The sequence below is a fragment of the Corylus avellana genome, chromosome 1, assembly GCF_965113065.1.
Source record: "Corylus avellana chromosome 1, dhCorAvel1.hap1.2, whole genome shotgun sequence".
Taxonomy (NCBI): Eukaryota; Viridiplantae; Streptophyta; class Magnoliopsida; order Fagales; family Betulaceae; genus Corylus; species Corylus avellana.
This window is the reverse complement of record NC_142490.1, coordinates 36,266,815-36,294,185: the sequence shown is the minus strand read 5'-3', so window position 1 is coordinate 36,294,185 and position 27,371 is coordinate 36,266,815. Positions and strand designations below refer to the sequence as shown.

Genomic DNA, 27,371 nt, shown 5'->3' with positions numbered 1-27,371 from the left:
AAGATATGAGGTTTTCTTTCATACGTATAAATTAACCACTAGCCCCTTTCACAAGTGATATCAATAACCTCAACACGTAAGTAAGAATGTGATCAAACACGGTTGTTGAAATGTTCATGGTCACTACATATTGTGTAGCATGGCCTTCTGATGAGTCTCATAGAGGATTGACGGTAGAGGTGAGCACAACATAGCATATAGCTAATTCCCATATTAAGCCTCCCAAGCTACTTCAGCCATTAATAACTATACTTGGTCTGAATTGATGAATGAGCTGACTGTAGCGGAACACATATTAAAGGCCAAGGCAACTATGCATATTGGTCAAACCTCTTTTTCTATGAAAGGCAGGAAAAATGTAGAATTGCACCAAGCAAGTTTGCAAGTCAGTTGCAAAGGGAGTAAACAAAGCAAGTAAGCAACAGAAGCCCAGCCTAGGGGAAAAGTATTTCCATTGTAGGGAAGCAGGGAATTGGAAGAGAAACTACCCAAAGTTTCTCTATATTTAACATATTTATTAGCCAAATTGACTTGTAGACTAAATACAAGCAGGCCCTTCAACTCCATAAATCTACAATAAAGCAGAAATGCGTAAAATACCAAAACTTCCTACAGGGCTTCATCTTCTCCGGCTGTTGAACCGCCTCTGGAGCAGGGCTTACCAGAGAAAGGGAGCAATACTGAATCTTTTATATATGATCCGAAGTCACCTTTTCCCAGGGGTTCCATGGCACTAGCAATCCCAGATGCAGTCTGAACAAGGGTCAGGTACAGAGCAAATATTGCACCCATCGTTGAGAATCCCACCAGCCAGCTGCTGAAATAGTGGCGCACCAATCCTGCTCGAATTTTGGCATAAATGGAAGCAAAGTAAGAATTGGCGTCATCCGCCACCATGTACAAGTACGACTCGTCTGCAACCCGATCAATTTCCCTGCAAATGGTGCTCACAAGTTTAGCAACCTCTCTGTTACTTCCCAAAGAATGTTGAAGAACTTCTTTGTAATGGAGAAGGCCCACGTCCTTTGCTGAGTTGATGAGTCCATCAAAGAAGAACATGTAGGTTGTGACATCTGGGTGGCAATGGCGGTGGCATTTTTCGAATGCCATCATGTTTCGAAACAGAGTACCCTTGTAATCGTCGATGTACAGAGGAGGGATCTTCAGCACCCCTTCCTCGTACGTTACATCGAGCAACTGCGAATGTTTTGCTCTCTGTATTTTGACACCGGCTTCTTTCAGCTCCGTTGTTGAACGGATCATGTTGGGCTGTTTCCGTCTGGCCGGCGTCACCGGAAGAATGGTCGACCGGAAAAGGTCGAGAAAGTGCCTTGCTCCAGTTCCTTCACCGGTTGCTACGATCTTCGGCGGTGTTGTGTCAAAATCCCTTTGCAGCAGAGGATTAAAGAAGTGAAGGGCAAGCTTTTGCAAACATGGCGGCGGCGGTGTAGTATTTTTACTTGTGATTTCAAACAATTCCGACAGAACAAAGAATGGGAGTTGGTTTTCAAGCATTATCAGATCGCGACGGAAAATGGGTAGCATCCACCTTTGGATGAAAGGTATTTGGTGTTCGGATTCACGCCGCCACACCTCTCTAAGAAGCTCAACAACAAAGCAGCCATCGACGAGCATCATCTCCACAAATCCGTCTTTTTCAAGTCGGATTTCCTTTTCCTCCGAGTAGCAAATCCGAGCTTCTTCCTCCAGCTTTCCCAACGCATTCTTCACAAGATCTAATTCGAGTCCATTCTGCTCAAAAAGGCGGCGAACGAATTTCAGTTTGAGCTTTTCCATGGCTTCGAGGCGCTCTACGCCATGGTGGTACGGACCGATTGAGATGACATTGGGTTGATATGCCTTTCTCTGCACCCGGCGCATGATATCTGGGACCTTGTAAATGCAGACTGCAGAGCTGGAAATCTCTTCTGGAATCTCAGGTTTCAAAGCCTCTTTGAGTGAATTACTTGAATAGGGCCTTCCATGAAAAGCACCTGTTCTTGTATCTGCAGGAGGATGCCATTGTTTTCTGGTTATTTGCTGGAAGAGCAACCTGGCAAGTCTATTGTTCCCCATGAGAGCAGATGAGGAAAGAAAGATAGACAAATTGCTTACGTTTCGAACGTTAACTTAAATAGTGTGCCAAGTCAACGTTTGATGTTAAGAGTCTTCTTTTAGTCTATAAAATATAAGGCATAGGAAACTTCTTATAAACCAAACCTTTTTTTATTTATTTTTTATTTTTTTATACGGTTTAAAGTGAAATGGAATTTTTTTTTTTTTTTTTCATGACTTTTATTGTACTTATATTTCTATTTAGTAGGGTAAATATATAATAAGTCACTGAGTCAATTCGTTAAAATTAAAATATTCCCAAGTTTGTTTTTTTTCAAAAATTTATTTCTTGAGTCAATTAAAATGTCAATAAAATTCCTACCGTTAGATTTCTGTAACGTCCGTTAGTTCCAATCAAAACGCATTGTTTTGCCACATCAGCGTAGTAATTTTTTATTAATTTAATTTCAATTTTTTTTTTTTTTTTGAAAAAAAGAGGTTGCACCCGTTAAATGGTTAAGGCAAGCATGCAAGCCATCCTAGGGTTTAGGGGGTGGTTTAGGAGTGGCTCAACCAAAGGAAGGGTGAGCCTGCATTTCAAGTACCTCAACTAAATGGAATTGTTCTTCATGCGCGCATTCAGATAATATGCTAACTCAACAAAGATATAAACAAGATGGAGAAGCATTTTTTATTTTTTTATTTAAATAGTTGTTTAATCAATTCTTAGATTAAAATCAAACTTTCAAGTGCTCGGACTATGATCTTCATTATTTGAACTTGTATTTATTTTTTTAAATGGGGTAATTAATAAGGCACGTGGGAAAAGGAGCTTCTTGCCAGTTGCCAGTTGCCAGGATCCTTGTGCTTTTCATTTATTCTCCCGCGCTTACGCTGTTATGATGCAGATGAATACTTCCGAGATGACGACAGCAGTTTGCAGTACTTTCTGACTTTTACTACGCGTTTGCGGGAGTACAAGAGACCAAAAAAATCAAAGAAACGGAGCAGAGTTCCTTGATTGAGGGGGGCGTGGGTTTACGCTCTCTTTGCACGTGGTTAAAGTTTTATTTTACTGTATTATTTAACCCATAAAAATTTTACGTGACAAGAAATTACAGGCCTACTAATGGGTGGAGTTACAGTAATTACGGATGAAACTTATGAATTTTTACCATATAAAACTTTTATGAATAAAAAATAATCTTTTTATTGCACTAAAACATTTCTCTTTATGTAATAATGAGTTCTTCTTCATCATCTTGACGGAAGATTAACTTGAGTATGTATATAGGGATTCGGATCTCCTCTAATGTGGGAGAAATTAGAGATTTTTCAATTGTTAATCGTGACCGTTCATTTTAAATCTAGTGGTCTATAAAATCATTTAAATCTCGATAAAACAAAAGTCAGCATTTAGTGCTTCGATTATATAAAAGCAGCTAGTATTTTATAGACCATTAGATTTAAAACGAAAGGCTACAATTAACAATTCGAGAATCTCCAATTTCTCCCAAGTTGGAGAGGATCTCAATCCAGTATATAGTGGGAATTATTTACCTAAGGAATACTATTTAGTACAACATTGGTTGATTCATTCTAGCCACAAAAAAACTTTTTGAACAACTCAATCTTTGATGAAGGCTGATTACACCCCCTTTTTTGTTTTTTGTTTTTTTTTTTTTTCTCATGTAATCTTTGATTAATTCACAAGTACTAAAGCACTCAAACATCCTTAATGGCCTAACACAAAACCAAAGACAAATTTTCATGTTGTCAATCGCCATCAACAAACTTCATTTTGATGTCTTTGAGTGTTTTTACGACATCTCTCATTTGCATCCTCTCTTCTGGTGCCTCTGCTGAGCAATGCATGGCCAGTCTCATAATGGAAAATATGCAATCCTGCTTAGCATCAAAACGCCGGTCGTTTTTCTGTAGTAAGTTACCATCTACAACTTTAATTACTGCATGTGGCAACGACACTTTTACCCAACGTTTTAGGCTCATTTCTCCGCTAAATATTTCATCGGTGGGCTTCTTTCCTGTGAAAGTTTCCATCAGCAAAATACCGTAACTATACACATCGCCACTTGTGGAAATGATCCCTTGTGATCCATACTCTGCAGGTTTGATTAAAATTTAGTGCTAAAAAGATAAATGTTAAATATTAATTAAATGATTAAATTTATAATTTTCTATCAATTTAAAATTTTGAAATATTTGGTCATTTTATAAATTGTATCAAAGAAACTTTCTACATAATATGGTTCTAACAAGGACATTAGAGATTTAAGGGCAATATTGTAACACCCTAGTCTCACATAAAGTGGGTATGCATTATGAGTGATTCTATGAAACTCCAAATTAAATGTTAAGGAAAACTTTATTTAAATTGCGTGAACTTCTGTCACTTTTGCAACGTCCTCCCAAAGTTCAAAAACTCTAAATTTAGTATATCGAACTTTAAAATAATTTGAATCTCACCCATCCGTTTTGGAATTTCTGTTAAATCCCAACGGAGGCTGTTGAAATCTCTAAAATACCATTATTTAAATGTAATTGTAATTTAAGGGTAATTTTATAAATTTAATAAGGGTATAATGGTCATTTTATCATTTTACTATTTGGTTTAACCCCAAACCCTAATGTGAGGGGTAAAACTGCAAAAAATTGAAAATTTAATACACTAAATTGAGAGTTTTTGAACTTAAAGAAAACATTGCAAAATTAATAGAAATTCAAGGAGATTAAGTGTAGTTTTCCTGATCGTTAGTTGTGAAGAAACATTACCTGGTGCGATATAACCAATAGTGGCAAGCGTCATGGTTTGGGTCATAGAATCTCCATCACCCAGGAGTTTGGAAATCCCAAAGTCACCGACATGTGCAATCATATCATCATTTAGGAGAATGTTGCTGGGCTTCAAATCACAATGAACAATAGGTACATGAGAACCATGATGGAGATACTCCAATGATGATGCAACATCTATCATTATGTTCATTCTATGTAGGATATCCAAGGAGTAGGTATGAGAATACAGCCACTTGTTGAGACTCCCGTTCGGCATATACTCTAACACCAAGGCTTTAAAATCATTGTTGCTGCAGCAACTGATGATTTTGACAAGATTCCGGTGACGGATTCTGCGTAATACTTCGCATTCTGCATCAAAACTCTTGAATGATCCTTGAATATCTAGATTAAAGACCTTTACTGCAACACTCATCCCATCTGAAAGTGTTCCTCTGTACACAGACCCAAAGCTCCCTTTCCCAACCAAGTTGCTTTCACTAAATCTATCTGTTGCCCTTTCAAGCTCTAGGTATGAAATTCTTCTCCATGTTGCTAGAGTTGGAGCTTCTTGACTTGCTGATTTTGCATTCCTTTTTAGGGTTATTATGAGAAAAAGTATGAGAATTAGCACAAGTATTGCTGCTACCACAGCAGGTAGAATATATGCAAGCTTAACTGAAGTGTGTGCCTTTGACTGTCCAACAACTTGGCAGGGTGGAACTTTAAATTGGGGTGGACCACATAACCCTTCATTCCCCATGAATGATTGAGCTGAGAAGATAGCAATATCCATTCCAGATGGAATTTCACCACCTAATCTGTTGAAAGACACATCCAAGTGTTTGAGACACTGGAGTTCTTCTAGGGACTCTGGAATCACCCCTGACAAATTGTTATGAGATAGATCCAACACTTGCATGCTTATTGACTGACCAAATGACTGAGGAATATGACCTTGAAATTTGTTATGTGCTAAGGAGAGAGTTTGCAAATTTTGCAGGCCTCCAATGGCAGCAGGGATTTGTCCTGATAATTGATTCCATGACAAGTCTAAAAGTGTTACAACCTTCAAATTTCCAATATCTGAAGGCAGAGGGCCACTTAGAGAATTCAAAGACAAGTTTACTTGCATAAGATCTCCAAGGCTCCACAAGGATGAGGGTATCTTGGAAGTCAAATGGTTGGCATCTAAGAAAAGTTTTCGAAGTGAAGTAAGACTTTTCCAGCATGTTGGTAATGATCCATAGAGCTCATTGCCACTTAAAAATAATTCACCCAAATTACTTAGATCACAGATAACATCTGGGATGGATCCTTGCAGCCTATTGCCCTGAAGACACAAACCTTGGAGCTTTCTCATTCCCCTTACTGTACTTGGAATAGCTCCACCCAATTCATTGTTTTGTAGAGCCAGAACTAGCAAGTTGCTTAAATTACCAATCTGTTTTGGGATGGTGCCCTTGATGTTGCAGCCAAATGCTGAAAAGTACTCAAGGGATCCAGAGAAATTTCCTATGGAAATTGGAAGGGTACCATTCAGTTGTTGATTATCTGCAAGCATCAGCCTCGTCAACTTTCTGCAATTTGTCAAAGATGAAAGAAAACTCAATTCTAGAGTTGCAGATTCTCTGGTCAACAAATTGCCGGCTAAGTTGAGAACCTCCAGATGCCTTAAATTGGCAAGGGTATGAGGAATAGAGCCAGAGAAATTGTTTTCCTCCAGCTCCAGTTTAATGAGCTTGGAAGCATTTGAGATAGAGCTGGGGATTATTCCATCTATTTCATTGCCCCATAGGTAAAGCACCTCAAGATTTGGAACCCGATTGCCTATGCCTGATGGAAGATGGCCTGAGAGAAAGTTCAAATATAGAGAAATGACTCTAATGGTTGAGTGATTGAAGATTGTGTATGGGATGACACCAGTTAAGCTGTTGTAGTTGATATCCAATTTCACCAAATTTGGGAGATTCCCAATCTCAGAGGGTACTTCACCTGCCACAATTACAACGAATGCATACCTTATTTAACTACTACAATATTTCATACATTTTGATATGTGTTTGTTTCGGTGTAAAATCTATTCTGCTGGCAAATGTTTTAAGTTACTCAGTTTGTTTCGGCATAAAATATTTCATTTTGGAAAATGTTTTCAACTCAAATAATTTTTCAGGAGAATGATTTCAAATGAAAACATTTTTTAGAATTTCGCTCATACAAAAACTAAACAAAAAATCATTATATTTTCATTCAATCATATTAAACTACCAACATCAAGTTTTATTCGCAACATATGTATTAATATAAAACAACTAAAAAAAAATCAACCTAACAAGTTTATTTAATAAAAATATACTCATATTGACAAATGTTTTCATCGTACACAACAATGATGAATAAGACAAAATCGAAAAGAGAAAATAAAAAAAAATCGAGACACAGATTTACATGGTTCGGCAATGTGCTTACGCTCCATTCACTCCGCTACGGTACGCTCCGCTCCGACTACTAATCCAACCATACTAGTATTTCAATATTACTCTCTATACCTGAGAGAATATGGGCCACTTATTCTAACAATAAACAATAATTTTAGGAAAAAATGCAAAATCAGTCTATATAGTTTACCTGATTTACATTTACCTTCCTATGGTATCAAAATGAACTCAGAGGTATACCAAAAAAATAATTTACTTCCAACATTCAAATTTCGTCTACTGACTTAACATATTTTGTTAGTGTAATACTGATTTAAATAAGACATGTGTCACCATTTTATTGTTTAAACTGATGAAGTGGGTTACGGTCGTACCTGTCAAGTTGTTTTCAAACAAATTAATTTCCTTCAGTGAAGTGCAGTTGCTTAAACTTGGTGGTATCCATCCTGTAAATATTTCAACAATTTATCGTAAACCAAGAATTAAATCTGTCCATTTTAGTGAAGGATTGTCAAGCTAAGAAAATTAATATGATGAAATTTATAATTTCTTTTTTATTAATCATCTCAATAAAAAATTACAAAAAACAAAATTAAACATAAAATTCAGCTACTACTAACAACTTTTTTTTTTTTTTCCTAACTGAAAGGGTAGGTGGAGAAGACCATAGTAGCGTCTACCCGTTGGGAGCCGTACATGATAGGTCTAGATGGTGGGAACTGTAGGTATTCTCTCAAGTTCGACTGAATCATAGCCTGACTCAGCCCATCCAAAGCATCAATAGAAATTAAGGTGATTTACACATATCATGCATGAAGATTCTCATTACGGAATTCAAACCTATGCCATAAGTGTATACCTAACTACTTTGAGAATTTTCTTACACCATTGAACCAATCTTGGATGGTCCAACAACTTGATAAATAAACTTTGAGAAAACTTCACTCAACCTCTTTATATTGTCACTGCTTTTGCAATTACTTTCATAAACTTCAAAAACTTTCAATTTAGTGTATCTATTTTTTAATATATATATTTCAAAGATTCAAACATGTGTATTTTTGCAAATTTCGATAAATCTTAACTAACGCCTAAATTCCTACAATTTTTTTTCTTTCTTTTTTTCCTAAAAAGTATAGGGATATTTTGGGAATTCTGACACTAGATAATTATAAATGCAATGAAAAAGTGAAGTTTCTGTAGATGGGTGGATGGGGCGTGGAACCTGTAAGCATGTTGTGACCGAGATTGATTATTCGCAGTTCCGACGAAGTGTTGAACAGAGATGGCGGAATGGTTCCCCTGAAACTGTTGCAACAAAGATACAACTCTTCAAGCTTAGGCAACAACCCAAGCCATGATGGTATCTCTCCATCGAGATTGTTCTCTCCAAAGCTGATGACTTGCAACCCACGTAAAGAAGCCAACTCGGCGGGCAGGGAGCCATGGAAACGGTTGGCTCTGAAGGATAAATGTGTCAGGAATGAGAGGTTTCCCAGGTGTGGAGGAATGGTTCCGTTAAGACCCATGTAAGAGAGATTCAAGGCTGTTACTCTGTGGTGGTTTGCGTCGCAGGTGATCCCAACCCAGTTGCAGGCGGAGCCGGCTGCAGACGACCAGTTGGTTGCCAGGATTTTCTTCGGGTCATCGGTGATGTGGGCTTTGAGGACAAGAAGAGCGGATTGGTCTGTGGTGATGTTGGTTCTCACTGCTGCAGCCAGATAACAGTGGAGCACCACCAACAAGTACAACATAAAATAGATGAGGGAGGCAGAAATCTCCATGGGTTCTTCTTGGAGGTTGAGAGGAATTAACTATGGGTGGGGGATGTATATATTATATATGAATGGATTATGGAGCAATTAAACAAGTAATTTTGCTGACATGTCAACAAGAAAAAAAGAAACGAAGAAAAAAAAACAGAAGGTGGTGGGGGGTGGTGGGGGGGAGGACTATCAACCTCGAATTAACTTATCTCAATAGGAAAGGATTCTAAAATTAAAATAATAACATGTTGTGACATAATTGCCCACTACTTTTTCTTTCTTTGGCTTTTTTAACTTTTATGGTCCACCTAAAAATGACAGATGATGATTAGAAGTTAGAACAGCGAAGAGCATACTGTTTTTGGTGGGATCAATTCATAAAACTACATTGCCTAGAGAAGTCTTATCATATAAGTTTTTTTTGGGAAATTATATAGTTTTTTTTTTTTATGATTCCATGAAAATGTTTAGTTTTTTTTTTTTTTTTTTAAAAAAAAAGAAATCAGAAAATTCTCTTTTGAAATTACTTTCTTGGAGTTAAAAACTTTTAGTTAAGGCTTTCAAACTTTTATTTTTTTTTCAATTATTTATTTTTGTTACGATTTTCAGTTAAATCTTGTCAAAATTTTTAAAATATTACTTTGTTTTTTAATAAAAAATATTGCAAATATGTTTTTGTTTATAAAAAAATAAACGCCCAACTCTTTACAGGTATTTTGAAAATTTTGAATAAATTTAACGAAAAATTTTAACGAAAAGTAAGGTGATTGAAGAAATTGAAAGTTTGATACCCTTAATTGAGAATTTTTAAATTTTGGTGAGTAGTGTTAGTGGAAGTTTAGGAGAGTTTTATGAAGTTTTCCTTGATTATTATTATTATTATTTAAAAAAAAAAGTAAAACAGGCAAGAAACATGTGGACAAAGGGAGAAAGGGGCCCTTAAAGAAGAAACACAATGAACAAGGACAAACTTCCGTCATGGAAACTCAAGCAACGGTCAATTCCTCAACAAGGCAACATTCGCAACAAGACAAAGTGATCAGGCAACACCAATGGCTAGGCTTCTAAGTTCTAACAACCTCACGCTTGGCACTCTCGCGTCTCGCCTCAGTTATTGCTTTGTTGGCTCTCCCTCCGACTCTTTCTTGTTCATCTGTCAAACTCCTCAGTACACTACTTTTGTTCTCATTTATGTTGATAACAACTTCATCGTTGGTTTTTTTTCTTAAGAGCACTAGTAATAAATGTCCTATATATGTTATTCTCTTTCTTATATTTAAAAAAAAATTTTAAAAAAAAACCACAAAAACTTACTCACATCAAATTCTCTACATTTAACAAACCCTAAAAAAAAAAATGTTAATGGTATAGGGAAAGGGAAAGATAAAAAAATCTACTATGAAATATATTTTTATAGGAGAACAAAAAGTAGTTTTATGTTCTAAACTTAAGAAAAATTAAAGAAAAGCTGCTACTAGCACTCTAAGGGATTGCCACTCTTCCGCATGGAAGCTATTCTCTTACAACAACGCTACATTCTTGATTTGCGGACTCTGTAAGAGTAACTTGTTCCCTCATCTCCGGTGATCCACTCACTGATCCCCCATCGAATGGGAAATGGCAAATGAAAGAACAACGATGTTTAATTGTAACTTGAGTACTCCGGTGGCATGTGACCAAATCTCCGTTGATCAACTTAACAAAGGGGAAATGAAAAATGTTAGATTATAAGTTATAACAATTGGATAGCCTAGAACATGTGATTAATCAGAAACATTGAAAATCTAGGGTTTGTCAACAGAACGAAGAGGGAGTGAATACATTTATCATAATTATTTTTCTTTATTTATTCAAATGTTCATATGGGTTAGAGCAATCTTTGATTCTTGGCAATTTCGTTGAGCCATTTTACCAAAAAAGCCCACATCCGACTAGCCTATGTGAGAACTGTAGCTCAATATAATCTACCTAATATAATAAAATAAAATAAAAAATAAAAAACCAATCTTGTTCTTTCTCTTAGTAGATAAATAAATAATATTTTAAATAAAAAATAAAAAAATTTGATAAAAATAATCGTGCATGCACTTCCAATTGTATATATTATCTTATGTGATAGCGAAAATTACCGTTAAACTGAAAGGTATATTATATATAACATTTCCCTATTTATTTTATCCCAATCCATTGGAATGAGATTAAGGTGTTGTTTGTCAAACAATATCACATTCCCCCACATTATTCATCTCATTTTTAAAAAAAATCAACATCAAAATATTTTCACTTTTTATATCACATCATTCATTTTTTACTACTATTTAAATAAAAAAATCACTATAAAACAAAATTTTTTTACTTTTTAATACAACTTTTTCACTTTTTTATACTAATTACTACTCTTTTTTTTTTCTCACCAGTCATGAACAATACATTGTAAAGCCATTGTTGTTTACCAAACAAGCCCTAATTGTTTTCTCCTATCCCTATCCATTGGATAATTCAAGAGTCTACGTCACACATTTGTCTATCTTCTTTTTCTGAGAAGATAATTGAAGTTAATTATTAAAGTATTGACTAAGACTTGCGTCGACTTCAATCAAATTCAACTTTATCTCCATGTTTTCTCCGTTTATTTCTTTTGTAATCCTCAGGATACTACAACAACTTGCAATTCCTCAAATCTCAATCGTTTATAGTATTTAAACACCTAAGATTTAAACACATCATCAATTCTTAAAAAAATAAAAAAAATAAAAGGTTTGAGAGGAGTACAACTAATTGGGGTGTAATGGTTTGGTCATTCTAAAACATCCGATGGAGGTGGTTGGCCACCCTTATAACTTTGTTGAGGGTTGTCGACGACTCTCAAAATTGTTCGAGAGTAACCTGACCACTTCATCTCTTTTTTAGTTGTGGCGGACTACCCCAAAAAATGCTTGAGAGTTTTTGGGCTTAAGACTGACTTGTCTAAATTTATAAATGATGTCAAGAGATAAAATATAGATAATCCAATAATTATATTATAAATATTACAAGGTTGGTGAATATAAATTTTTTAAGTTCATAAATAACGTACTATTAGTTTATGTAATGGACTCTAACAATATAATCTTAATAAAAATTAAGTTTACTATGATTAGCCCGAATTTGCAAGAAAAAAAACGTATAAAATTTTCAATGATGACATTTATTGTGCATGAATAAAGAATATGCACTACTCATACAACTTGCAAACAAGTTTATGGTTGTTTGAAAATAAAATAAACCAACCTTCAATATATAATTTAGTATTGTGAAGAGTTTGAACTTGGGTCATACTCAAAATAAAATACAACAAACTAATTTGAGAAAACTTCATAAAACCTTTATGAACTTGTACTTGTTTTGACACTAATCCTCAAAGTTTAAAAATTCTCAATTAAAGGTGTGGAACTTTCAATTTCTTTCAATTATCCCATTATGTTAGGATTTTTTTGTTAAATTTTGTCAAAATTTTCAAAATATCCATTTTTTTAATAAAAATAATTGCAAAGATTTTTTTTTTTTTTTTAAATAATAATAAACCCCCTGAATCTTTAAAATATTTTATTTTATTTTTATGTAATAAAAAAAATAGTATTTTGAAAATTTTGACAAGATTTAACGAAAAATTCTAACGGAATAAGATAATTGAAAGAAATTAAAAATTTGATAAGAATTTTTAAACTTTTGGAGGGTAGGAGTGTACGTAGAAGCTCATTGGGGTTTGTGAAATTTTTTCAATTAATTTTAAATTTTTGATACATGACTTGACTCATCAATTCAGTTCAATTATAGTCGTTGCTTTAACAAAGTTAGCACGTGTAAATTCCGCTACCTAATTATTAAGTCTTAGATCAGTTGATAGACTCGAATCTTGACTAAAAATATTGAGAGTATGGTCCCTCACATATTCTATGATCATTCATGGTTGTTGTATGGCTCGACTTTTTCTATTTTTCAACAAAGCGAAAGTGAATTTTTGAACAAGCAATGACGAGAGATATACTAGAATCTAATAAAAATTTTATATTTTGCCTATAAAAGTCTATGTGGCAAGATGTCATATCATTTTCTTTTTGTTGTCTTTTTTCCTCCACCAAAAATATAATATGGCAACCTACCACATAAATTTTTATAGATAAAATGTTGAGTTTTTATTAAATTTTAGCTTTTCTTTATATTTTTTTTTTCGGGAAAATTTCTAGAAGAGGATAGGACAAGTTGCATGGACCATGCAACACGTGAACCATATATTTCACAAAAAAAAAAAAAAAGAAAAAAAAGAAAAAGCGTAACATATTACTTTGTGGGTGGAGAGGATGATGATGGGACCGACATAATAATTGTTAAATTATCATCTATTTTTTTATTAGAGAAATGTATTACCAATGTTTTTTCTTTAATAATAAATAAATAAATAATAAAAAGACTTTAACCAATTATAGATAAACAAAGAAAATCGTTTCCATGAGGGGCCTCCTATTTTGGTCCCATTGATAAATGGATATTTGCTTTGCTCCCATTTTATTTAATGAAATGATAGTACTAAATTAGTTTTAACTTTAGTAATAAATTAGGCTGTTATTGGTTTATTTCAAATACCGGCACCAAGCAAACATCCATGAACATTTTTTTATGTAGTCTTTTGAACCGGGTGAAAAGACGGTTAGTGGTTAATGGTTATTAGCGGTTAGTAAAATTCACTAATTACCTCTGCTAACCGCTTAGGCGGTTAATCGGCAGTTAGCGATTAGTAACTCTAATAACTGCTAGCTGCTTTCTAAAAGAAAAACTTAATTTTTCTTTTTTCCAAAAAAAAAAAAAAAAAAAACCGAAACAATGTCATTTCTATGGTAATACGATAATATCATATTATATATGACATCATTTCTAAATTTTTATACATTTTTATATATATTTAAAATTTTAAACTAAAAAATGACATTGTTTCAAGCATATATATGTATATATATAGGCAGTTAGTGGTTAACGGTTAACGGTTTATGGTTTTAAAAAAACCTAAAATACTAACCCCCCTTTTCACCTCTAGTCTTTTGGGTTCTTCTTTAGTGGTAGATGTAGGTGTTTAATACCAAACTACCAACCTGAAAATCCTCATCTTCAATTTTGTTTTTTATTCAGCTTTTGTATTTAATTTCCATTATAATACGAGTTTCTTTATGGTATCATACTAGCCACCTGTAACCATCACAAAAAAATAAGTACACCTTTTTTGTTTTGTTTTTTTTTGTTTTGTTTTTTTTGTTTTTTTTTTTTTAAATTTAAACCCAAGCTTTAAAAATCTTTCATCTTCAATTTGAGGGAATGCTAAAATATAAGATATGGTTCTATAAGAGCATCTCCAGCAGTAAGAGGTATTCTATCCAGTAAAAAAACACAATTCTCTATTTTAGCTACTTATTTTTTAATGCCAAGTCCAACAGATTCTTTATTTCATTATCTATTTTTTTAAAATATTATTTTTTAATCTTTTTTTTGGATCCGCGATCGCTTTTGCATCATCTTGTAAATTGCAATAGAATTGATTTATGTAGCATACTTGTGTGCTATTTTTATTTTTTCATTTTTAGTTTGTCAATTATATGCATACTATTCAATTTTTTTGGTGAGTTTTTAGTGATTCAAAAGACTTGAATTTGTATCATAAATTTATGAACAGAGAAGAGAGAAGGGAGAGAAATGTTGAGGGAGGGAGAGAAGAGAGAAGAGAGAGAGAAACGTTGAGGGAGGGAGAATAGAGAGAAAATAATGCATGTGAGAATAATATTATATTCAACAATCTAGTGTGCTACAATGAATATCAATATGAAGTATTCACTGTAGCAGTTAAGGTATAATAACTAATATGAAACTATTCTGCTGGAGCCAAAAAAAAAAAAAAAAGAAGACAAAAATAGCTAAATGTAGCTAATATCTCATTTTTAACTACACTGCTGGAGATGCTCTTATTCTTTGTAGGATAATTTTGATGGTAATTGATTATATATCATACTTAGCTTTATCCTTACCTATCCAAATTCTTCAATAAATAGAAGTCTTTTGTATTGTAAACCTAATAAAGAAATAAGAGCAAGATATTTCATAGTGGTGGGTATAGGTATCTAAGACTGAACCATCCATAAATCCTTATTTCCAATTTCTCACTTTGTTATTCTTTATCTCCATTTTCTCTATTTATTATTTTGTATTTAGTTTCCATTCTATTATGAGTTTCTTCACTACTTTCCCAGCGCACTTAAAAAAAAAAAAAAAAAAAAAAGAAAACCAATTTGTGACATTTGGGATAATGATGTTTTTGGAAAACGTCACTAAAATGCGATGTTTTATTGTAGCGACATTTTTACTGTTGAAACGTCTCAAATTTTGAATCAAGTCACTATGTTTAAAGGCATTTTGAAAATGTCTCTATGCAAACGTCACTACATCAATAGTGACGTTTTTAAGCTAAAACCGTCACATTCCACGTGTCACTATTTTGGCTTTTTTGGCTTTTTTTTTTTGTTTTTTGTAGTGAGAGAAATGCAAAAAGACAAACAAAAGGTTGAAAATACTGCAACAACTTATATTAGTTTTAAACCTTTGAAAATGTAGCCTCTAACATGGCATCTGAGTGGTAATTTGACGTACAGGTTACAGGTACTCCAATTTCCTATATCAAAGTTCTTGATTTTCAAAATCAAAGATCAAGAGCAAAAACTTTCCTATATAAGTGTATTTCTAGAAATTCATGAACAATCTGATTAAAAAAACAAATTCATGATTTTATTGGTCTAGTTGGATATATATAGAGGAAACAAATGTAATGTGAACCATTCATATTGCTGCGTACAATTAACTATTAGGATTGTAATTCAGAATCATTAACATACAAATTAGTGTTGAAAACACAAACTATACAACTCAAATTCTCTCTAGAAAATTTTGTACTTGCTCCGCTGGAATAAAAACTTTGACCAGTAGTAGGAGCGGATCAGGTCAGCCCAAAGATTAAAATGTAACACAATAAACAAAATCACAGGGGCACTGGCTAGTGAGGCAAGGAGATATGGAACCCAAACAAATTTGTAGTCAAAGATTAGAAAGATGGCAGCAATAAAGGCCAAGACCATGGTTGTTATGGCGAAGAAGAGTGTTGTGAGCCCGAACATCAACCTTGCATGCAATGACGTGACAAACTCACTTTCTGAGTAGCTTGAAGTAAGAAGGGAGAGCAGCAAGACTATTGAAGCTGCCGAAGTGAAGAGTGATACTGCATTTGAGAGGATAAAAATCATAAACCACTGGTCTTTACTGAAAAATGGAGTGTTTGTTATATTACTGCTGGCACCAGGTACAGTGAGGGCTGCAGCAAACACCACTGTAGAAATGAGAGTTGCTACAAGCATGCATGAATTGGATGTCTCCTTCATGTCTTCTTTCCCACCTTTAAGTAAACGTTCATGTGTCTCAATGAATATTTCTCTAGGTGTTTTCCCCTCTGAATTTTTCATATATCTCTGCGAAGGTCGAACAATCTTTTCCACTTCCTATAATGATAGGAATAACAAAGTTGCATTACATAATAGATATAAGATAAAGCTACATGCCATTGTAAATAAAAAATGGAATACCTTAAACCACAATAGCTCTCGTTGCATCTGAAGATTTGCACGTGGTGCTCCAAGTCTTTCAACATGTGGCAACATTCCAGCTAAGTGGAACATGTTGTTACCATCCTTGTCATCATTTCCTACTATGTAATCTTTCATGGTTCCTATGTTATATATCAAATTAAATATATGTTCTTGCCGATGCACAACTGCGACATGAAATACGCTTCTACCTTTTTCATCAACTTCCCATAATAGATCAGGATACTTGCGAAGAAGTACAGCTAAAAACTCTACATTTCCCGACATTGCAGCATCGAAAAGTATTACTGAAGGCTTCGTTATTAGTTTTGAAATTTCATCATTTGGTCGCTCCAGAATTTGCTCCCAAAGGCTTTCAAGTAATTCGTGAGGCACTTTTGGCGTCGAAGCTTCCCTGTAGAAGCTTTTGAAGTCTAGAAGTAGGATTTAAGTCACTACAAAAATTACCTTTAACAAAGAGAAATTGAGAGAGAAAACAAAAAGAAAAAAAAGAAAAAAGATCTTCACATAATGAAAGCATTAAAAGCACAAACAATAATGTATAAACCACTCTTTCTTCCCTAGTCTACTGCTCTACTTTCATTTTCACAAACTTTAAATTGCTTCAATTCATCCTCTAATGCAAAGTTTCAGTTTCAATGTAGTGTTAAATGCATTTTTGGTACCTGTGCTTTGCACCAAAATCAAATAACCACCTCGATTTTCAAAAATGTCACAAATAATACCTATAGTTAGCAAATAAACCCACTTATGGTACCTATGATAAGCAAATAAACCTACTTTGTGTGGCGGTAACTTACGGTACTTAATGTACCGGTATTTTATGATATTTTGTGTGTCGCTATGTTATGGATCACCTATGATCATGATGAGGTTCCGGTATTGTAAGATCACCTCTATCGTATGAGGGTTAATATATAAGTATGATGATGTGGTAAAATGGGAATATAATGTGATGAGATGAGATTGCGCTTGTGATATAAAAAATAAAAATAAAAATGTGAAAAAGAATTATGTCTTAAATTCAAATCTTTTTATGCCACAAAGTGAAATTATCATGACTCATGGCATTCACAATCAAATATTTCTAAAACCATTTTGTGAAAACCTTTTAAAAGGGCATGGTATTATGAAAGCAATTTTAAGTCTAGCGTAAGCACTTATTTCATGGCTTACTTTGTGTAATGTTCACTTACTAAGTCGTAAATTTAAGAATGTTGTACCTTTCCACTTGTGAAACATTTATTATTTCACAATTTAGTGAGTATTAGATCGAGTTGGAGCTTAGAGAAACGTACATGAGCTTGTGCATCTTTCCACGATCTTTAGCCCATCTCTACTTGTCATGTCTTCCTTTTGAGCCAACACATGCAAGGCTGTTTTCTCGTTCTCATCCCGTTCACAAGCCATTGTTGGATCTCGTTCCAATATTTTCGATGCTAAATCTATGATTAATGGACATAACATTTTTCATATATTGTGGTCAGAAAACATTCGTATTCATTGCCATGCCAAGTGGTAACAAAGAATGTAGTCATACCATAGAGATTGTTGGAAAGGGAAATAAAGAAGAGCCTAATCCATTCATTGCGATTTAGAAGGGCAAAATCAGTTTTGGGGTAAAGATATTGAGCCATTTTCTCCTGTCCAGCTTCAGCTGCCATGCCAAGTGGTACAAGTCCCCTAGTGCCACGTATCATTGTGATGCAGCGTAGGATTGTAGTGAACAAGAAAACATCAAGTTGAAGGGGTAAATATTTCTAAGACTGTGAGACTATCACAAGAATCAAAGAAATCTTCTTAAACAATAGAGACTATCTATGCTTTAAGGAAAAACAACAAGAAGAAACTCAACTCTGAGTATTCTTATTTAACAAAACTCAATAATAATCATAAACTGAATTGTTAAAGGCTATAAGCATATATTTATAGCCCAAGACTCCTAGCCCTAAAATAACAATGAAATAAAGTTAATTTAGAAGTCTACGAAAGACAACTAAACCAAATAAAAGACTAACAAAGAAACCTAATTCAAATAAAGACTGAAAGATAAGATATAATAAACGACTAATAAAGAAACCTAATAAAAGACTAAAAGATAAGATAAGATAAGATAAGCCTTGAATTTCAATCTACATCATCCTCCCGAGGTTGGAGAGAATTCGCCCTCGAATTCGGACTGTCTTTTCCACGGTCCTTCGGGTGCCCTGTTAACTCGTTCCATTCTCCGTTCCTCAAGATCACAACAAGGCAACACCCCAAAATAAACGTGACGCTTCTCATCATCGAAATACTTTGATGGTTGTCATGAAAGCCCCACACATCACTTGGCAATACTTCAGATTTGCCGTTCTTTTCTCGTTCCTTCTCCCTTTCACGTGCCATGAAGATACTCAAGGACGGGTCAACCGTTGTTTCCCTTGTGAATATATAATTCTCTTCATCCGCATAGAACTCATAACAATTGTTGTTAGGAGAATTTAAAATATTTTCAACACCAAGAAAATCAACATAACCCTCTTCATCATTATAATTAGGCACTTCACCTAAAAAGACTTTATCAACCTCTTCATAATTGTCGATGTCACTCGTGGGCTCTTCCTCTTCCAATTGATCATCTTCTGGGTAGAGGCCGCCAAACATGGGATAAAAACCATCTTCTTTGTACTCGTCCTCTAGGTCGGATGCCAAAGGTCCTTCACTCGGCTCATCGTCATCATAGGTTGGTGGAGAATCCCAATCCACAAATCTTTGCGAAGGATTTACAACATCTTCATGTCTAAACTCTTCATCAATGAATTCGGACTCCTCAAACTCTTCATCTACAGATTCTTTTTCCTCCTCCACAGAATATGGATTTGGTTGATAGATTTGAGGCTCGCGAATAATGGTCAAGTTGGCTTGTCGCGGCATCTCCGTCTTAAATCGTGCTCTCCGTTTTTCAGAATACGCCCTATGACCGACAACCACATTATCCTCATCCACAAAGCGTTGATTCGTTCGATGGTGACGAACTTTAGGGCTACCCCGGTTGTCAACTCGAGTTGTGAAGATCTCTATTTCTTTCCGTAGTAGTTCCAGCTCATCCACCATGCGTTGCCAACGAATCGCCGCTTGATTCGCCTTTAATTTTTTCTGCAGCATCTCCACCTCATCCACCATGCGTTGCCACTGCTCCTCCGTATGTGTTTCACCGACTGCTTCCTTACGTTCATACACGTCCTCCAGATGTGCAAAGCGGTTGCCCCTTCTTCTTGTGTTTGGCGGTGCCATGGAAAGAAACCTGGAGCTCTGATACCAACTGATGCAGCGTAGGATTGTAGTGAACAAGAAAACATCAAGTTGAAGGGGTAAATATTTCTAAGACTGTGAGACTATCACAAGAATCAAAGAAATCTTCTTAAACAATAGAGACTATCTATGCTTTAAGGAAAAACAACAAGAAGAAACTCAACTCTGAGTATTCTTATTTAACAAAACTCAATAATAATCATAAACTGAATTGTTAAAGGCTATAAGCATATATTTATAGCCCAAGACTCCTAGCCCTAAAATAACAATGAAATAAAGTTAATTTAGAAGTCTACGAAAGACAACTAAACCAAATAAAAGACTAACAAAGAAACCTAATTCAAATAAAGACTGAAAGATAAGATATAATAAACGACTAATAAAGAAACCTAATAAAAGACTAAAAGATAAGATAAGATAAGATAAGCCTTGAATTTCAATCTACATCACATTGTCAGCTCCTTATTCTTTGCTACAAATAACTCTGCAATTTCCATCATTCCAGATACAACAGCAATACAAAGGGCTGTGTCATGATTGTCGTTTAGTATAGCTGCCTCTTCCACTGTCATAAAACCTAGCAATTCTTTCACAAAATTTATGCATTTTGCAGTAACTGCTATGTGAATAACTGTATCTGCTGATTTTGTCAACTTGGCATAAAGCATCTCTCGATCTTCACTAAGGATTTTCTTAGCAATTTCCCACTTACAATTTAGTGCAGCCAGATACAAGGCCCGGCATTCCTCTCTCTTTTTCCCTGCAGAGTTTTGAATATCAGAGTCTTATTGTACAAGTGTTTCTTTTTCTTCTTTTTTATTCTTTTATTTGTTAAAAGCGGTATATATACAACAAGTTTCTAATTTTTTTTTTTTGTTTTTTCTATTTTAGATTTTTTCTTTGTGGGTGAATGAATTTTATTAACAACCAAACAAAGAAAACTACACACTGCAGCTGCCATCAAGCCCCAAAAAAAAAAAAACCCACTAGAGAGGGCTAAACAAAAGCAACTCACAAAAGAAAACAAATCCAGAAAAAAAAAAAAAAAAAAAAAAAAGCATTTATCTGAAGTGCATCATCAGCAAAGCAGAGCCAACACAAAGACAGCTTCTCAAAAAGCCAACAAAAACTCAAATCCAGCAACCAACAACCCCTGAAAATGCAGAGCCAACAACAAGCAAGCAACCAAGTGGCCGGCAACAAAGACATGCAGCATCTCAAAAAGCAAATGAAACCTTAAATCAAAGTAGAACATAACTAAACATATTACATTTGCAGCACAAGAAAGATGGAGAAAACAAAATTACTCTGCAGTGCACAATCCCGCTTGGAAGGAAAATGAGCTCGGTTTTGCAAACTGGTTTCCACAACAATATCAACTTGTGCCATTGACAACAACACACAGCTACATTTGAAAAGTAAGTTTCTGTGAGTTCAAAGCAGCCGGCTTCATTGTGAGAGACGTTAAAGTTGTGGACTCACCTCAAATTTCCACAATAGAGTTGAGCTTATGAGAAAGAGGAGAGAGTAATCACTTTGTTGTTATGAGCTTATGAGCTTATGTGAATCAGATCACTTTGTTGTTATCTCCATTCTATTGGACAATGCAGGAATCCATCACGTCACACATAACACATAAAGCCTATAGTCTCGTTTTGAAGAGATAATTGAAGGCATTATCTTCTTTTTCTGTGAAGAAAAGTGAAGTTATTAAACTTCTGGTTACTTTTTCTTGACTAATATATACTTGGGTCCACTTCAATCTAATTCGACTTTATTTCTGTAAGAAAAAAAATTTCTTGTGAGTCCCACTCAATAATTCAGTTGTGAGTAGATCGAAGATATATAATCCAGCTGTCATAGGAAAATAAGTCAAGATCCTCTCCTTACAAAAACACGACATAAATACATAATTTGGAATACAAATTTCAAGATACCAACACAAAGTTTTACAAAGAATTAGATAAAAAAAAAATTTCCTATAAAAAAGACTCAAAGCATCAGGTAAAGATGAGTTTTTGGGAGATACTTATGTTATTCTTAGTATAACATAGTAACTTAAACATCGAAGTATCTAGTCCTTTCAAAGACCTCCAACAATGTCCATGTATTGTTGTCTGTGTGGAAGTACTTATTACATCAAAGCAAGTTCTTTGCGGTTCACGAGAAGTATTTGGCTCAAACCTACCTTATTTACTGTACATGAATAAATATGTATTAATCAGGCAACTTAATTGCCAACAGGTTCCTTGTGGTTTAAAAATAAAATAAACTAACCTTAAGAGCCTGTGTAGGATTGCGTTTGAGAAATAGAGTTTTTAAGTCAAAAAGAGTTTTTAGGCAAAAGCTTTATTTTTAAGCTTTTGCCAAAAGTGTGTTTTGACCATTTTTATGCTTTTTAGACCCTTAAAAGCGCTTTTAATGTTTTTATCAAACAAGTATTTTTTTCTTCAAACAGACTTTTTGAGTGTTAAAAGCACTTTTATCCCCTCAAACACAATCTCAAACAAGCCCTAAATATATATATAATTTAAATTTGTGATGAGATTGAACTTGGGTTATATTCAAAATAAAATATAACAAATTAATTTTTAATTTTTGATACTCGGTTCGACTTGGTTCAATTTAATTATTTGTTAACATAGTTACTGGTTAGCATATGTAAACTCGAATTTTGACTAAAAATTTAAAACGTATATTCACTTGTCAATTAAGGGTGTGTTTGTGTGATTTTAAACCAAATCGTATAAAATTAATTGTTTAAGATTGCGTTTTTAAAAATTGCAATTTGCAAAACGCATAATTTATGCATTTTCAATTCGCTGGTAAAGAGGTTCTTTTTTGAAAACATACAATTTTTAAGGCTAAACTGTGATTTGAAACAAGAATCTGCGATTTTGTCAAAACGTTTAATTATGTTTTTAAAAATTACGATTTTTAAATCACATATTTTTAGATCGTTATTTTTAATTCATACCGTTTTTAAATTGCAAACTCAAACCAATCCTCAGATTATGTACAACACACATCAAAAGTCCTGTTGTCCACCACATTCAAATTCTTTCACTTTAAAATGCTAAATCTTGGTGAATTATAGGAAAAGGAAATGGAATCATTGACGATCTTGTGTGTTATGAACATCCATGGCTGTTGTAGGGCTCGACTTGTTCTATTTTTCCACAAAGCAAAAGTCAATTTGGGACCAAAAACTGATGAAATAGGACATGTTGCATGAGCCGTGCAACACATGAGTATCTGTAAAAGTAACATATTTTTTTTAGTGGTTTATTATTAAAGTATTGATTAAATGATTAAATTTATCTTTTTTCATTAGTTTAAGTTTTTGGGACAAATAATAACTTAACATTTATTATCACCAGATTGAAATTCACAACAATTAGTTGTCCAAGGATTTGTCTGGATTTACAACTTTAAAAACTACGATTTAATGATAGCGATTTTAAAATGTCTTATTTGAAAATTTTATTTTTAAAAATGAAATTAAGTGTTGGCGAAAATGCAGTTTGACCTTTAAAATTGTATTTTAACCTTTAAAATTGTGTATTTTCAAAAAGGAACCTCCATGTTGGCGATTTAAAAATTCAGAAAATATGCAATTTTTTTTCTGCGTTTTCAAATCACAATTTTTAAAAACGTAATCCCAAACAATTCATTTTCTCTTATTTGTTTCAACACATTTTTTTTTCTTCATATAATTCACATGCACCCAAATTATTATTGTAATAGAGCTTATATAAAATTTGTCTGTTCGAATAAATAGTCCGACAATTCAAAATTTATTTAAATAGTGAATTTTCATGAATTCTCTCCTAATAAGTTATAACTACTTAAATTGATAGTAACTTAAATCAATAATATAATTGCTGCAAATACCGTAAATGACCTACACACGCTTTCTTTTCTATTAGAAAAATTAGTTTCTTTATTCGAGGATGGGACACGTTGAGCCACATAGCACATGGATCTCGATCGCAGAAGTGACGAGTAATGATATTGGCTACACTGGCGTGTGTGAACAGTACACACGCCGGTAACATGGCACATGCCACGTTTACCGAAATAAAAAAAATAAAATAAAAATTCAAAACCTGCTTCAAACCTTTCCCCCTAGACCCATTTTTTCATTTCCCCCCACTTTCTTCCCAAACCCATTCCCCCCCCAAAATAAATAAATAAAAGCTACTTTGCGCATGTAGCTTGTATGTTTCTGATATCATTAGGGTTAAATACTTTTTTCGTCGCACGTTATTTAACAATTTTATTTTTTGTCACTTTGGTTTTATTTTGTACCATAGATAATATATCGATGATAGATAAAAATAAAAATATACTTTCATTCAACTTCCATCCAAAAATTAACGAAAATTCACATAAACATTCATAAAAAATTATCAGAGGCCACGGGGGTGGCCGAGCCACCCCCAACATCCTTGGGGGTTGTTTCGACCACTCCATTTTGCAAGTTGGGGGTGGCCAAACTACCCCTAAACCAACCAGGGGTGGCTCTATTTTGGCCAAAGGGATGGCTCAAGCCACCCCTTTTTTTTTTCAATTTTTTTTTTAATTTTTTAATAATTTTATTTTAAAAATTTTCTATGTTTTTATTTTTAATCATATAAACAAATACATGTTGATTTTTTAAGGGTATTGACGTGGATTTCCGTTAACTTTTGGACGAATGTACCATCTCTGTTTCTTGTCATTATCGATGTATCGTCTATGATTCAAAATCAAACCGATGTGCCAAAAAATAAATTTGTTAAATCACATGAACATAAAGGTATTTGACCCATCTGAGTAAACAAACTTTGTCCATGCCTTCCATGTCAAAATTTGATTTAATTTAGCACCCTACCATAGCATATCATATTATATAAAATAGCTGATTTTCTCAATAAAATTGGTTAAAATTGTGACAAAAAGTTGTATTTTTTCTGTGTTTATAATGTGTTTTAAGATGAATTTTGTGTGTTATGTATTTGATTTATGAAAGATGCAGCTTTAATAACTCAAAATTTATGAGAAACTTTACAAAATTTCTCTAAACTTCTATGGGTTTTGAAAGTATTACTCAAAGTTCAAAAACCCTCAATTAAGGGTATCGAACTTTTAATTTCTTTCAATTATCCCATTTTCTTTAAAATTTTTTGTTAAATCTTTTCAAAATTTTTAAAATATCCATTTTTTTTATTATAAATAAATAAAATAAAAAATTTTAAAGATTCAGGCGTTTATTTTTTATTTTTATAAAAAAACATCTTTGCAATATTTTATTTTATTTTTTATCAAAAAAGAGGTATTTTGGGCATTTTGACAAAAATTAAGGGAAAATTCTAACAGAATAAGATAATTGAAAGTTTGATACTCTTAATTTAAAGTTTTTAAACTTTTGAGGGGTACGGTCAAAACAAGTAGAAGTTGAGAAAGGTCTTTTAAAGTTTTTCCTAAAATTTATTATGAATAATTTAACATAAATTCTCTCTCTCCTCACAATAATAAATAAATGATGAAACTTCACTTTAAACTCTTGAACTATTACGCGTTTTGAGAAAACCCTCTAAATTTCAAAAACTCTCAATTTAACCCTCTGAACTTTCAAATTCAATTGACCACTTTCGACAGATTCAGCCGTTAACCTCTAACAAAAATGACTAAAAAAACCAGATTACCCTTTGATTTTTGTTTTGTTTTGTTTTTTTTTGTTTTTTTTTTTTAAAATTTTTAATTTGAAATTAAGGGTAAATTTGTAATTTTATAAATAAGCCAAGGGTATAAAGGTCATTTTATAACTTTTAACATTTAAAATCTGATAGATGAGGGTACATTGCATCAAATTGAAAGTTCAATGGGTGAAATTGAGAGTTTTTGAAATTTAGGGAGTCTTTTCAAAATGTGTAATAGTTTATGGGTCTTAAATGTAGTTTCTCCTAAATAAATCTTGTATATTTAATCATACACTTTCTCCAAAGAAATAACTTAGGCATAGGAGTTTCTCCGGTATACAATTCTTGTCGCTTTAACTTTTTTGCATTGGTTGTGGGAACGTGAAGAAAGCATCAAGGTCAAGAACGTGCTGTCAACACCATACACCTAAAACTCTTCTAACAAATGCCATGGCTATTCGATTCAACGTTCTTCCATTTTTAATAAAAGCGTTTGTTTTTTTTTTTTTTTCCTAATATAATAGTATTTTTTATAAGTACCAAACGTAACTCCAATTTATTATATTTTATCATTTTAATTTTTTAGAATAAACAATAATTTAATATAGTATTATCAGGGCGGCACAATGTCTTTGGGGGCCTTAGGCAAAACTTTAAAATTGGGCCTTATTTTTTTAATATTTAAATATTAATTAAATAATATTTATTTTAATATGGCATGAATTTTTACCTAATAAGCATCGATTTCGCAGTTAGTAATTTTTTGTTTGAGATTAAAATTACCATTTTGCCCTTACGCTTTGTTCTTTATACTTAAATTAAGCAGGCTTATTTTTATCTTTAAACATTTTCGTATATTGCAAAATAACCGTTTTAACCTTTTTGAAATATGAAAATTTGAACATTTTAACCTTTTGTGAGGGGACTCGATTTCTGCAAAATAACCACAACAGGCAAATTTGTAGGATTCTTAGATTTTTTTTTTTTCGTTCTTATTTTATAGAGGACCTCAATATTATAAACAAATAATATTATTTTTTAAAAAACATGTTGACTGTTGAGGGCCTGGTGGCCGTTGTGCAGAAAGTCTCCATATTGTAAAAAAAAAAAATATTGTTTTTTTAAAGCATATTGAAGGCCTCAAGAAAGTATGTTGGGGCCTTGATATTATAAATAAATAATAATATTTTTCTTAAAGCATGTTGAGAGCCTCAAGAAAGCATGTTGTTCTTTTAAGCAAATTTTATTTGGCCTTATTAAAAAAAATTTTGAACCTTAAAAAAAAAAAATTTTAGGCCTTAAAAATCTGAGACTCTTGGTGCCGAGTTAGCGGTTGGGCCGGCCTTGGTATTATAAAGAAGATCTTTAAGTTCCAACATTATTCTAAGCCCCCCTCCAGGGCGTCGCCGCCTTAGGGGAGGAAGGATGCCCGTTGCCTGCATCCCTCCTCCCTTCCTTGCTTCCCGATTTTTGTTTTAGGTTTGTTACTATCTTTGGTGTTTTTTTTTTTCTGTTGTACTTGTGTTATCTCTCAGTAGGTACTGCTTTTGGGAGTTTTCACTCAAACTCTCCCCCTTCTGTTTGTTTGTGTGCCGCTGATCTCCTCCGCACTTGCTTCGCTGCTCACTGCTCGCTGTCGGGTCTTTTCACGCGCCCCTCCCGGGCCAA

The 27,371-nt window shown here is 33.6% G+C and overlaps 3 protein-coding genes across 3 annotated transcripts; all 3 read right to left on the bottom strand.

Annotated features, from left to right (window-relative positions):
• Positions 1-446: 446 nt before the first annotated feature.
• On the bottom strand, positions 447-2,130 carry LOC132172301 (UPF0481 protein At3g47200). The gene has a single exon (XM_059583776.2). The coding sequence runs from the start codon at positions 2,074-2,076 to the stop codon at positions 610-612; it is 1,467 nt and encodes a 488-aa protein (XP_059439759.1). The 5' UTR covers positions 2,077-2,130; the 3' UTR covers positions 447-609.
• Positions 2,131-3,780: 1,650 nt separating this feature from the next.
• LOC132171810 (uncharacterized) lies at positions 3,781-9,094 on the bottom strand. The gene is made up of 4 exons (XM_059583214.2): positions 8,515-9,094; positions 7,664-7,735; positions 4,849-6,846; positions 3,781-4,178 (listed from the first exon to the last, which is right to left on the bottom strand). The coding sequence occupies exons 1-4, from the start codon at positions 9,071-9,073 to the stop codon at positions 3,832-3,834; spliced, it is 2,976 nt and encodes a 991-aa protein (XP_059439197.2). The 5' UTR covers positions 9,074-9,094; the 3' UTR covers positions 3,781-3,831.
• A 6,914-nt stretch (positions 9,095-16,008) lies between these two features.
• Positions 16,009-21,408, bottom strand: LOC132162375 (uncharacterized). The gene is made up of 6 exons (XM_088515022.1): positions 21,327-21,408; positions 20,468-20,779; positions 18,269-18,424; positions 18,027-18,173; positions 16,708-17,141; positions 16,009-16,623 (listed from the first exon to the last, which is right to left on the bottom strand). The coding sequence occupies exons 1-6, from the start codon at positions 21,406-21,408 to the stop codon at positions 16,009-16,011; spliced, it is 1,746 nt and encodes a 581-aa protein (XP_088371148.1).
• Between the last annotated feature and the right edge of the window lie 5,963 nt (positions 21,409-27,371).

Bases quoted from the DNA above. Each gene is read 5' to 3' on its own strand.
- LOC132171810 (XM_059583214.2), bottom strand. From the start codon at position 9,073: ATGGAGATTTCTGCCTCCCTCATCTATTTTATGTTGTACTTGTTGGTG. The intron at 7,736-8,514 runs GTTCCACGCCCC...AAATATTTACAG, and splicing joins CGGTCACAACATGCTTACAG to GATGGATACCACCAAGTTTA. The intron at 4,179-4,848 runs GTAATGTTTCTT...TCAAACCTGCAG, and splicing joins TATTGGTTATATCGCACCAG to AGTATGGATCACAAGGGATC.
- LOC132162375 (XM_088515022.1), bottom strand. From the start codon at position 21,408: ATGGCACAAGTTGATATTGTTGTGGAAACCAGTTTGCAAAACCGAGCT. The intron at 20,780-21,326 runs GTAATTTTGTTT...AAAACTCTGCAG, and splicing joins GCGGGATTGTGCACTGCAGA to GGAAAAAGAGAGAGGAATGC. The intron at 18,425-20,467 runs GATGTAGATTGA...GCATCACAATGA, and splicing joins GAATAAGGAGCTGACAATGT to TACGTGGCACTAGGGGACTT.
- LOC132172301 (XM_059583776.2), bottom strand. From the start codon at position 2,076: ATGGGGAACAATAGACTTGCCAGGTTGCTCTTCCAGCAAATAACCAGA.